At 37.6% G+C, this 14,179-nt stretch overlaps 1 protein-coding gene across 1 annotated transcript; it reads left to right on the top strand.

Moving 5' to 3' along the window:
- Positions 1–580: 580 nt before the first annotated feature.
- DMRTA2 (DMRT like family A2) lies at positions 581–7,060 on the top strand. Its single transcript, XM_044085990.1, has 2 exons — positions 581–1,947; positions 5,555–7,060. Exons 1-2 carry the CDS (start codon positions 1,449–1,451, stop codon positions 6,427–6,429), a joined length of 1,374 nt encoding a protein of 457 aa, XP_043941925.1. The 5' UTR covers positions 581–1,448; the 3' UTR covers positions 6,430–7,060.
- Positions 7,061–14,179: the final 7,119 nt, after the last annotated feature.

Here is a 14,179-nt window from a genome sequence, read left to right as displayed (position 1 = left end):
AGTATTACTCGCTATAAAGCATCCTAAATCCAGTTTATTGGTGTTAAAGACACGAGTGGAAATTAAACATTTCAAAAGGTGTTAAATGTATATACTTGATTTGCTTGTTGATGCATAATCTTGTTAAAACCTCTGTATAAATCAGGCGTCACAAAAACAACATATTATAATCCTGCAGAGCAGCAGAACTAAACCATGGTTTCCAAATGTGATCATGTTTTAAACAGCTAAACGCTGAAAATGTGTGTTTAAAATAGGAGGTTAAATTACGATCACAAAATTTCTCGTAAATTAAGAATACAGTATTTTGGAACCTAGTTTTGGAGCTTGTTAATGTTTGAGAATAGTGCACCTCATTATAATTTTAAATGTAGGCGTTTGGCGATTGTCATTCTTAAACCTATTTTCTTACAATACTGTTATTTGAGGAATGACTCAGGTGGACACTGTAAAAAATGATGAAGAAAGAAACCAATCAGAAGTGCGCTTGTCTCCCCCTGGCCAATGGCAGCAACCACATTGTTGTCAAATTTGTCTAATGAAAACGTAAGGAGCAACAATACCAGCGAGCCACTGAAGCCGAGATCTGTATCTTTCTGGCACTTTCCGAGAGTTAGCTTCTCGTAATCTAAAAACTGTTGCTGCTGGGGCATGCTGCCTGCAGTTCTGGGCTGGAAAAAGAGGCTAGTGGTGCAGTCACTTTCTGATCTCAGCCTAGGCAGGGGTCAGAGTGAAATAGTTCCGATGCATAGGTAACAAAGGTAGTCTGTGCTTGATTTATTATAAGTATTTAACTGCACAGACCTTTTACCAGAATTGCTATCCGAAATCGCAGTAGTTCAACAAGACAGAACAACGTACAGTTTTTAATGTTTTCGGGATTATTTTATATTATCAATAATCTCAAGCATGAACAGTGATGAGGGATACAGTGGGAACTGAAATCGATGTTCTTATTTATACGCAACTGTTAATTTGCACAGCAGTATTAAGTGGATTACAGAAATCTCAATTACTTAACAATTTAAACTTTTTGTTTTTGGACTAGAGCTGGGGTAGAAGTATAGAAACACGTCAATTAGAATCACGAGTGTATACAAATGTAATTGACTATGGATAGTAAATAAAAATAATATTAGCAAGATTTGCAGCCTGCATGAAAGCGTAACTTTAGGAAAAGGAACCGTAAACGTCGTAACCTATGTCGCTAAGCAGAGTTGAAGGGTTGCAGGCCAGAAAACAAAAAGTGATTGGGACATTACAGAAATTCATTTCCAATTTATACTGGCACGTTTGGTGAGAGAAAGAAAAGTGGTTTTGATTAATGTTAATTGCTTGTTCCGCAAAGAAAGGCGAACCGAATTTCTGTCCACTGCATGGAACACTGAGCTGTTGAAACAGGTCCAACCCTAGAGAGAATTACAAGGTGCAGGTACAGTGTATTTGCCATGGAACTGAGATCAGAGATGCCCAGTGCATCTTCGGCTGCCACGAGCGCCTCCCCAGCGGCTGTTGCTGCCGCCGCCGCGGCAGCTGCTGCTTCGTTGCCGGTCATGGCCAGCAGCCTGCTGCGCGGCCCGCCGCTATTACTGCGTGCTTCGGAGAAGTACCCTCGCACGCCCAAGTGTGCGCGCTGCCGGAACCATGGCGTTGTGTCAGCGCTGAAGGGTCACAAACGCTACTGCAGGTGGAAGGATTGCATGTGTGCTAAGTGTACACTAATAGCGGAGCGGCAGCGGGTCATGGCAGCTCAGGTTGCGCTACGGAGGCAGCAGGCCCAGGAAGAGAACGAGGCGCGCGAGTTACAGCTGTTGTATGGCACGGCGGAAGGTCTCGCGCTGGCTGCAGCCAATGGCATCATCCCCCCACGGCCAGCTTACGAGGTGTTCGGGACAGTGTGCAGCAGCACCGGGAGCGGAGAGCATCCCACCCCTGCAACCTCCTCAGGTAAGAAAACCCCATTATACTTGTCTTTACCACGTACTAATCTTCATTCCACGCTACTAAATTATGAATGCTGATGTCACTAGTAAAAGTTCAAACTCCGTGGTCATACCTCTCAACTGTCCCAGTTGTTACCTCATATTTTGATCTGTTTTTCATAAAATTGTGGTTTACTGGCAAATAATTGAGGGCTGAAGTCAGAAAATAAAGACAGACATTTGAGTTTCACACTTCCCTTCAGAAAATTCATGCTAATGCAAAACCTGTTATTCTATCCACTTCCCAAGTTTGTAAGAGCAATATTTAAAAAGTGTCCCTATTTTGGGGCCTTTGTCCCCCGTTATTTACGGCTTTGTCTAGATTTCTTGCTTTAAGAGGTTGAGAGGTATGCAGTCAGTGCTAGTATTATTTTTGTCTTTCAATATAGTCTTTGTTTTGCAGTGTGTCTGTTTCTGTTTGTCAAATTTACATCCGTAAAGTGATGTAAATGCTGTCCATCAAATCACAATATGTTTTGGGGTTATCATAAATATAGTGGGCACACTTTTTCTGCTTCGCCATTTAATGAACATTTTTGGAAGCGTACGCAATATTTTTGCACATATTACTCTATAGCATTGATAAAATTTTATAAGAAAGGAAACTTTCCTCTTATGCTATTTCTTTAACGGTGTAAATATTAACTACTGAACCATTGTATTTAGACAACGTCTGTAATATTTATAAATACGTATCAACTAGTGTTCTTCAGGGTTTCTGTAAGACAAGTAGACAATTAAATGTTGGTTTGTGGAGCGTTGTTATAACAAACACTACTCAATTAGCAAATGGCAGAAACATGATTATCTGATCTGCATTGTATTATTGGAACACAACATTAAGGTGTAGCTACATGAACTTTAAAGCTAATCGTGTTTCTTTAAAAACGTTTTACAATATGTATTTATATGACTTGTACTAGGCACCTTTATATTTGACCAAAGGTAGCACTCCCGACCCAGAAGCAAACACACACATATACACACACTAGCATAATGTAACAAGTCAGATCCTCAGACAGGGAATAATACATACCTCTCAACCTCTTAGAGAAAGAAATCTGGACAAAGCCACAAATAATGGGGGGGGGGTGGCAAAGTCCCAAAAATAGGGACACTTTTAAAATATTGTTCTTATAAACTTAGAAAGTTGATAGAATAACAGGTTTTGCGTTTGCATGAATTTTCCGAAGGATATGAAGTCTGAAAATCAAATGTATGTCATTATCTTCTGACTTCAGTCCTCAATGATTTATCAGTGATTTGCCAAAAAAAACTACAATTTTATGAGAAAATGACCAAGAAACGAGTAAAAACCTGAACATTCTGCGAAAATCTGAACAATTGAGAGCTATGATTAAGCATTACTATTATGCGTTTGATTTGCAAACTTTTTGTGATATCCTGGTTCACGTAAACGCCACTGGCAAATATAGAAGTGGCTTACCATCCATATCTTAACGGCAACAAGCATTTTCAAAATGTATTCGCAGAACTTAAATGGATGACACGTTGAGTATTCTTGTATTTTTATATCGATTATTAATATTGCATAAACGTTCAGGCAGCTGATGTTGTTGGAGAAGAACTAGGATGCTAGAGAAGTTACCACTTGCTGTAGATTGTAATTTCCCACTGGATAGCGTGGGGACAAGCACAATGGCAGGTTTTTGCCTTCAACTGATTTACAGCTTTGCATAATCTCTGCTGTGTTGCTGGCAAACGTTGCTAGGGTAGTACAATACCCTTCCTCTATGCTTTCTAAAGTATAGCTCGACCTCTCAACTCTCCCTAATTTTCAGGGTTGTCCCTGAGTTTGACTCAAATTTTAGCTTTGTCTCTCTTAACCTCTCCGAAACTAGTGAGTTTGGAGAAGATGTAGAGAATTACACTTTATAAATAATGATAATAATTAGTTATAGGCTTATTTTATTTCAGAAATGTATATTAATTCACATTCTTTTATTCTGTAAATGTCTCAAGTTAATAGTACTGATATTTTAAAAAGTGTTCCTAATTATTTTTAGATTTGTCCCTGATTTGTTGAGACCTATGGTGAGCACCTTATCTCTCAAACGCTCAGCCCAAGAAATCTTGGCAACGTGTGGAATAATGGCGGGACAAAGGCCCATAAATAGGGACATATTTTAAATATTGCTCCTATAAACTTAGGTAGTCGCTAAAATAACAGCATCTGTGCTATTCATTTTCTGGAGGATGTGAAGACTGGAACTCCAATCAATATCCTTATTTAGTGACTTCAACCCCCAAATTTTGTGAGGAAGAGGCCAAAAATATGAGGCAAAAATCTGGACAGTTAAAAGGTATGGTGAGGATCAAGGAGTACTGCCGATATATTGGCTGTAATCAACAAAATGTCTTAATTGTCTTATAGTACATTCATTTGTGTGCTTTTCGTTTTGGTAACCACTTTCATTCCCTTGGCGGTTTGGGGAGAAAAGTTATGCTAACACCTAATTAAATTATAATGTCATAATATATAATAACAGTGCCTTCGCAAATAAACTTAGTCTGACATTGTACCTTTTTTACGTTCAGCCTGTGAGCCAGACTCGTGGGCAGGCAGACAGAACCCGTAAATATGCAGGTATTAAAACGGTTGCATTCCACAAAAACTGAATGCAAAGTTAAAGTGTCGGGAATGTTTGTTTATGTAACACAACAGTGCAATAAACGCTCACTCCTAATATTGCCCAAACCTTACACATTTTATAACAACACATTAATGTTTTAATTTCTTTTGATGGTAATGTTTAAAAGACTTAGCTGTCATACTTCTCAACTGTCCATGATTTTCCAGAAAGTCCCTAATTTTGCCTCATATTTTTTTTAAACAGCATCATGTGCAATAAGTAACAGCTGTGAAATTTTTGTGCGATAAATATTGTGTTTCCTTAGACTAGTGCCAACAGAATCCTGTGCAGTAAGAAGTAGCTGTGGAATTCTATGCAATAAATACCGTATCTCTTTAGTTTAGTAAATGTCTATTGATATGTAAAACAGCAAATATTATGTAGTAGGAATGTCTAAATGTAGCAATGTGAATTGTTGTATATGTTAGATGTTTGCACATAGATCCTGGAGTAACGTAATGTCTTTCAGTGCACTTGTTGTGAAGTTTGAATGACAATAAAGTTTACTTTGACTTTTGGCTTTGTCCTGCCCATCACAATATTTTTTGATTTTCTGGTAAATCACTGTTAATAATAAAATTGATGAAAATGTGTTTTAACCTTTTAAGCGAATCAGAATAATATTTCAAATCGTCCCCAATTTTTCAGGTCTTTATCCTTCCATTATTTTTGATTTTGTCCGGAATTGTACAGCAAAGACAGGAGAGGTATGCTTAATGTTGTTAAGCCTTTTAATCGCCTCTCCATATTAATCTCCAGTTTGCATTGCATTGTTCAAGTCTTGTCCGGTGTGTGTGAGCGCGCGTGTGTGTGCCTGAGTGCGTGTGTGTGTGTTGGGGGGGGGGGTTGCAGTTTGTAGACGTCTTTAATTATGGACGAGATCACTTGTATATTAATTAAAACCGTCTTTTTTAACAGATACTAAACTTCAAAAGTTTGAACTCTTTCCCAAAAATTTGTTGCCAAGGTCACTGACCCCACAACAGTCCTTGACCAAGCCAGCGTCCACTGACACTGAATCCGTTACAGGAAGCCTGCCGGGTACGTCTTCCCCAGATGTTCGTCATGGCTCTGGTTCGGAAAATGGTGATGGAGAGTCATTTCTTAGTTCGCCAGTCTCCAAAGTTATTAAAGAAGGAGAAGAAAGTCCCGAGTCGATTAGTCCTCTGGGTACAGATTCGGGTTCTGAGCCGGAAAAGGACGAGCAAGATCCCTCTTCTTCTGGCTCTCGTCAGCGAACTCCAATTGATATATTAACGAGAGTGTTCCCAACTCACAAACGGAGTATTCTAGAGCTGGTACTTCAGGGCTGTAGTGGCGACGTTGTTCAAGCTATCGAACAGATTTTAAATAACAGAGGTCAAGACAAGATGTCGGAAGAATCCTGGTCAAGAGATACTTCACTTCAAACTGTTCAGTCACCTTCAGCATCCACTCACAGACCTATGGTGGCTGGAGCTATGGCACCTGCAATTGGGACATTAGGTAACAGGTCAGCGTTTTCTCCACTGCAGCCCAATGCCTCTCATTTTGGAGCAGATGCCGCTGCCTACCCCATTGGTGCTCACCTAGGACTCAATCCTTTGCGCTTGGCATATTCGGCTCACAGTAGAGGGCTTGCCTTTATGACTCCATATTCGACAACTGGTCTAATGCCCACTCTAGGCTTTCGACCACCAATGGAGTATACCTTCAGTGACCTCATGAGGGACAGATCTGGTACACACAAAGACCAAATGTACACCAATGGACTCTATGGACCTTTAGTCAATAACACTTCCGATAAACAATAAGTTGAAACCAACAGCGAACGTCAAATTGTTCCTTTCGATGCAGTACTTGTTTCAACTTACAATGAAAGTCTTTCATTAATACAATTTTCAGACACTTGACTGCAGGAGATTTTCTCTCCCATAAAATAAAGTAAACTTGCAAATACTTAGTTTGCTTTTGTAGTCTTGCACTTTCCCTGCAATAAGGAAAAACGGAGAATTTACATATTTGGTTGACTTCTAGACATTTTGAAAGTACTAATTCTGACTCTGTTATTTATGGACTAATTTTGTTGTTAAAATTATTTCTTTTTTACTTCATCAAGAGCGGATTAAAATTGTCTATTTCTGGCACTAAAGACTTATTTGGAAAAGCTGCCTATTCTGAAACACCTATTGTAAAATATTACAATACTGCCGTAGAGGTATCTGTCAATATGGATGTTAGAGCCAAAATGTTGGTGTTGTTACATGATGATGTTAGTATGGGCGCACACACACATGCATATAGAGGAATATAAATGATAAGTTATTATTCTTTTTTTAATGGAAGCCAACAAGTTATTGAGTTTTGGACTTTTACAACTCTTCATGAAGTGATTAAATCTATTATCATATGGTGGACCATTTATTTTTTTGGGGGTGGGGCAAATCTGTGTGTTTTTATATATATATATATATATATATATATATATATATATATATATATATATATATATATCACATAGTTTAGAAATGCCAGCACTTGCATTTAGCTGTATTCGCAGCAGAATAAACAGTTCCATGTTTTTTGTGAACTTCAACTTGCTTGTGGAAACATCTTTAATGTTGTTTTAATTGTTCGCAAGCTTCTTGCTGTAAACAGTCATCATGTGTTCCTATTTGATAGCAATAAACATCATTTAGAGATAAAGAAACAGTATTCATGATGTCGCCTGGTACCCAAAACGTTGACAATTAATATTCATTGCGCTAAAAGTAGTAACAGATACTATGATCAGAGAATCAAGGCTATTATTAATTATATGCTGAAATTGATGAGAGGTTATATGAGTAGATAATCAAGTATTTCAATCAAAAGTCCTTCTAATTGAGATGAATACAGTTTAGCTTGTTTATGTATTATTTTAGTGTGTGTGTGTGTGTGTGTGTGTGTGTGTGTGTGTGTGTGTGTGTGTGTGTGTGTGCGCGCGCGAGTGTGTGTGTGCACGCGTGCACATTTTTTACTTAAAGCTGTATTAGAAGGAGGAGTCTGAAGGGAAATGTAATAATGCAGTTATATTATAAGGACATTTATATTGTATGTAATAACAGCAGGTTTCACGGCAAGCTAGGATAGACGCAACACGGCGTTTGACACGGGCAGTGTTCCACTTCTGACCTAAAACTGTCATCAGAATGAGTCTAAAGTCAAATACAATAATGAAGCTATGTTGTAATGTCAATGACAGTCTGTTTCAGTGCAGATTATGTTAGGTTTTCACATTTAAGCAACTTGTGTGTAGTCTTGAGGCAAAAAAGCAAGATAAACTGCGCGTTCACTATTTTATGAGACTGTAACATTGCGACATTTCCGGGGGGGGGGTGAAAACAAAGAAAAAAGAACTTGCGAGTGGCTGCAAAAGTAGAATAAGTGCTAAACCTTTTAATAGCATTTTTTTTCAAGATCTGCATTTAGAAAACATGACACTTATATCATGCATAATGGTAGTAGCTAAGTTATAACTTCAAACCAGGTGGTAGACATGACATTACACAACTTTAGACATGGTAAAGGATATATTAACTTTTCTATCATGCAAACACCAGAGTTTGGAGTTTATGCTAAACGTTTCCTTGATATGTTGGTAAGATCTCTACATTATGCATAAATAGTTCAGATTGCTCCGCTTAGTATCGACTATCCCATTCCCAAAACCCATTATGCGTGCATCTCATTCTCCGACAAATGCATCTTGTGCTCCCATGAAAAGTTAAACACAACTAAAGGATATTGTTAACACTTGTTTCCTCACATGAGAGGTGTTTGTAGTGAATTCAATCAGTGCCTGAAACGGCGTTGTTAATATTCTGTAAGACAGAAAGAATGACACTCCCTGTGGTAATTTTTCAGCCTCACCGTGAAAAAAGTCTCTAGGTGGGCACCGAACCACAGGCATAGAAATCCAGATAAGGTGTTTTTGGGATTGAATATTATGTACTCCATTTTCTAAAAGTGGGCGAATAAATTCAAATTCGCACGTGCAAGGATGTCTGGCTGCGGTGAAATTTTGGCAGCACGATTTTATAAACTGTATAACTTATGCTTGTTTCTAGAATGAATAGGTGTAACGCTCCTGTCATACTTCTCAAGTGTACCTCATTATGAGGAACGTACCTCATTTGGGGTCTTAAAAAGTTCATGTTCCTCAAAGTTCCTCAGTGTTCCACATTGAAAGACCCTGTCACACATTCGGTGTTAGGAATTTTATTAAGTGAAATCCATGGTAAATAGAAATTAATCATATGAATTCATTAAAAGATCTTCTTTATAAGTAAAACCAGCATATTTTAACCATCCTATGGCCTTCCTAGTTGAAGTTGTTAGCAAACCATTAGTATATGTTCCACATTTTGCCCATTTGTTCCACATTAGGACGGCTAGTGTTCCTCATTTTGGAGATGGAAAGTTGAGAGCTATGGCTCTTGTGTTACTAAATGGAGGAGACCATTGGGCTAACATTTTGACCAAATTGAGTTTCGTTACATTTAACTGAACAGCACAACACTAGCTACGTTTTTTTCTTGACCCCATGTATCCCTCACCTCTGCTAATTGTATAATTCATTAAGACTTTGCTAGAGCTTGAAGAAGAGGGAATGCATGGTTGTCCGGCTGTAGTGAACCTCAACCACCCCCCTTTCTTCATGATTTAGCAAAGCTGCTTTAGTGGCTGATTGTCATTATGTGCGCTCGTAAGGCATAGATCTTGCGATTTTCCTCCTCCAACAACCCCGTGGTCGAATCTACATTGAAAAAAAATAAAAGTAGCGTTCTCATTTCTTAGCTACAAGAAAGGCGCGCGCGCGCACACACACACACACACACACACACACACACACCAACCACTCTTATTTACTAATACAGGTTCCCGATTTACTTTCAGTTCTAAATGCTATAGGAATACGTACAGGAAACCCCATTTGTTAATAAACACTGAAGTTGTTCTCAGTTTATATGTGTTCTCTATCATCACTGAGCTACTCTCCTCAATACATCATACAACTGCCCCACCCCCATGAACCTTGCTGGTAGTTACTTGCTCAAACTAAAGTGGTGTTAAAACTTCAAGTTTAGTTTTTGCCTTTTTTATCATTACAAGTTTCAAGTGTAAAGGTAACACACACACGCACACGTATATATGTGTGTGTGTGTATATATATATATATATATATATATATATATATATATATATATATATATATATATATATATATATATATATATATATGCGTGTGCGTGCGTGTATGCGTGTGTGTTTGCGCTATAACCTTTGGATGAGAAGACCAATAAAACAACTGAAAATATTTCATTTGGTTTCTTTTCATTCTGGTTCAGCAAAGTCTGCCAAGAGAAACGTTATTATTGCATTTTTTATTTAATGTATCTACTAAAGTAACTTAATTACCTTCCTGGCCTTTCTAGTAAGTAGGCTGATCAAACAAGGAGCATTTGCGGTCACAAGTCGACAGAACTACTGTAAAGAATTAAACCAAAAGCAATATGCAAACCTACCAGTATCAAGTAGAACATAACTGTTGTGTCGTACCGTACGAGGTAACCACAGTAGCGCAAACTACAAATATTAACGCATACCTTTCAAATGTCCATGCTTTTAACTAAGATTTTAGCTCTGTCCCGTCCACTAACTAACCTGATGACTTTTGGAAAAAGAGCAGTGAACTATATATAATGACATAATATGAGTTACGAAGAAGTATATATTAATTCACATTTTCTTATTCTGGTAGTGTCTTAAGTGACTAGTATTAATATTTTAAAAGTGTCCGTGTCCCTCGTTATTTTTGGATTTGTCCCTGATTTAATTTGAGAGTTATGAATGAAGCGTCATCTACATTGCGGATCTGTTTAAGGCGATTTTCTTTTTTATACCTGGATTTTCCATTAAATTAATATACTCATTTTGCTTCCTACACCGTGCTTATTGAATTAGTCAGTGGAACCTTAATTCTTGCCTCTTGGCGCAAATATTGTAGTAAAGTAAAAAATAACGAGTGGGCAAAGTTACAGATTTAAAGTATTCCTCGTCTGCGCTTAAAAAGTTACCAGAAAAACACGTTTTGCATTAGTATGTTTTTTTTTTTCAGGGTACGAAGTCTGAAGCTGAAATTTCTGTTTTCATTTAGTAAATTTCATCTTCAGCCATTACCAGAAAACCACACATTTTACGAAAAATGGTCAAAATGTGAAGCAGTAATCCGGACATTCTGAAAAATTCTGGACTGTTGAGAGCTATGAGTGGAGCTCTGGAACCACACATATAACTATAAAATATCAGAACAATTAATTTAGACGCATTTTGACTGTTTAGAGAATAATTGCAGTAAGTTTTAAATTTTACTTCCCTAGGTAAGGGCAGCACAGGTGAGTAGCAGTTAGTTTTGTAGCTGCACAACAGCTGTTTTCCCGTTTCGATTCTCGGCTGGGATGCCTTTTGTGTTTAGCATACATCTCACCCTCTTAGTGCAGGGATTCTAGACAAGGCCGACCCAGATTATAGGACAGAATTTAAATGTCACTTTGTAAACTTAGCTGCTAGGATAACAAGTTTTGCGAAAATATGCCTTTAATTAAGTGTATGATGTCTGAAACGCAAAGGTTAGACGTTATCTAGGGACTTTAATCCAAAACGTGTTGCCAGAAAAACACGTTTTTATGACGGGCAGACCAAAGGTATAAGGGAAAAATCTGGACGTTTCAGAAACTCTGGATAGCTGACAGGTGTGGTGGTGAGTGTGCGTCTCCTTCCTGTGACAAGGCGTGCGACGTGCTTTGTTTTTTCCCTTAGATTTCATAAGACATGCTATAAAGGAATCACCGAGCCTCCAAACTGCCGTGTGTGTGTACGTTTCACCACAGAATGGAGCCCTGGCTGGTAGTAGTTGCCTGTCTTGCGCCCATTTATTACCTGAACAACTTCTCGTTCTCTCAAACCTGCCCGGAATTGTGATTTGAAATAAGGTATTCAGAGTCAGATTTTTATGGACGTTAGTTGTCAGGTTTAACACCGTACCTCTCAACTGTACCTAATTACAGGAAACGTTCACGTTTTTAAGTATTAAAAATGTTATGCTCCACGTTTTCGAGGAGGAAGGTTGAAAGTTGTGCTGGTGCAGCCGTTAGCGTTACAGTTTCAAAGCTGAGGGTTTTCCCATTGAGGTTCCCGCTGCTGTGTCCCCTTTAGAATTCTACATGCCTTCATTGTGCATGCGTGGGTCTTTACTGGGACGTCTGGTTCCCTTCCTATAGATTTTTTAAAAGTAAACGCATATTATTGAAGTTGATTGAGAAAGGTAACAGTTACTGGCATGCAAACGGTTACATGACCTATAGCAACTGTACTACAAAATAGCAGGATTAAGCTGCCGGAATTTTTGCACAAATAACCTTTAATCTGACAGTTTAGCGTTCGATAATGTGATTTCATGCAACCTCCAGGATTACCTGCGTATCCCATCCCAACACGCGGGAGCTCACACACACACACGCGCGCACGCACGCACGCACACACAGCAGTCATGATTATTTCAACTGTAGTGTTCTGCATAGAATGTCCGATATTTTAGATAAAATAAAACGTCCCATTAATTATCCAGAAAACTAGGGTACCTTATCTGAAAAGAAAAAGCCCTATGGGTTACGTGTCTTTTGATCGACAATTCAGTTTGTGTAACAAAGAAAAAGCCGGAACAACTGGAAAATCAACTGACTTAACACGGCATTTTATTCCTGAGAGATCCTGGAACGCAACACACACACACAAACACACACGTGTTTACATACACACACACACACATATATATATATACACATATATATATATATATATATATATATATATATATACATATATATATATATATATATATATACACATATATATATATATATATATATATATATACATATATATATATATATATATATATATATATATATATATATATATATATATACATATATATATATATATATATATATACACATATATATATATATATATATATATATATATATATATACACACATATATATATATATAAATACGCCAATAATAAACGTCTATAGCAAATGTTTTAACGTATTTCTCAAATATCGTTTATTGTCCCTTTAAAGTCTGTTGATTTCTGCAAGTAGATCTTTTCATTTGTTTATTTAGTTGTATTTTTTCTGTGCTTGTCTTGTATACTCTTGTATTTTGAGTAGGCTGACCTTAAACATAATGTGTACTCATAACTTTTATGTGAAGCTTTTCTCCCCGGAGCTCTCTAAAAAGGGGTATTGCACCTAGTCTGACGTTCGCGGTAAACTAAAGGACTTAATAAAGAAAGAAACAAATTAAACAAAATTTCTTGAAAGCTATATACGACTTTACTGACAATACATGTTATTTATCTAGATGTTTTAAAAACTGTATTAATAACTATGCTGGCATACCTCTCAACCTCTTAGAGCAAGAAATCTGGACAAAGCCATAAATAATGTGGGGACAAAGGCCCCAAACAGGAACAATTTTAAATATAGCTCTTAGAAACTTAGGATGTTGACAGAATAACATGTTTTGTGTTAACATGGATTTTTTGCAAGATATGAAGTCCGAAACTCAAACGTCTGTTCTTATTTTCTTACTTTTATTTTTAATGATTTGCCAGAAAAAAAACACGATTTTATGAAAAATGGACCAAAATATGAGACAAAAGCCTTAATCATTGTTGAGTGCAAACTAAAGGATGTTCTATCCAGTATAGTTCAAACGGCAAATGTTAATGTCCATAGGAAATCACAGCCGGTGCAGTTACACACTGATTCTTCCGTTTCCCAATGATCATTTTCTTCGCGTTTAGTACGATTGTGGAGTTGGTATATAGAAGTTCAGAAGGTGTACTGTGAGTGGAGGGGTGGGGGTAGCCGCCGCATGGGGTGCAGTAGTTTGAATCCTTTAGAAAACACTCGCATTTATTTATGTATTATTTGACTTTGTCGAGTTGGAAACGTTCAAAGAGCACACACTGTTCCTATTTAGTTTTAACAATGCATTCATTTAAGGCTGTATCTGGAAATGTCTAATAGGAGCTTTTCACAGCGGATGTGGCCAGTGAGGATGAAGACGATGATTACTGACTTGACCTATACCCCGGGTTTAGATTCAGCAGAGTAGGTATTTCGTGGACCAGGTATTTTAAAGCATACCCCCCAAATTCTTGTTAATCTTACAACTGTCATCAGAAAGACTGTCCGGGAAATGTTATTGCTTACAACGAGAAAAAGTTCACTGCGTGATTAAAGTAAGACTGTAAAATCTGCTAAAGTTGGTCGGCATGGTAACCTAATCCTGGCGAACCGTTCCCTGGCACAGCTGGACTGTTTACTCTTTCCCATCAAATATAACTGTGTAAACATTCCCTTCCCAGTGACAGCCTTGTTTCTGGACTCCTTCAATATGATGATGTAGAAACGAGGGAAATTTGACATCTTAACATGTTATTGAAGA

This window comes from Protopterus annectens, chromosome 10.part0 (assembly GCF_019279795.1).
Source record: "Protopterus annectens isolate FY-2018-M chromosome 10.part0, PAN1.0, whole genome shotgun sequence".
Taxonomy (NCBI): domain Eukaryota; kingdom Metazoa; phylum Chordata; order Ceratodontiformes; family Protopteridae; genus Protopterus; species Protopterus annectens.
This window is presented reverse-complemented; position numbering and strand designations above follow the sequence as displayed.

What these genes read in the sequence shown, in the direction of transcription:
- DMRTA2 (XM_044085990.1), top strand. Translation starts at nt 1,449, where the DNA reads ATGGAACTGAGATCAGAGATGCCCAGTGCATCTTCGGCTGCCACGAGC. An exon ending in CACCCCTGCAACCTCCTCAG is followed by an intron (nt 1,948 to 5,554) that starts GTAAGAAAACCC and finishes CTTTTTTAACAG; the next exon opens with ATACTAAACTTCAAAAGTTT.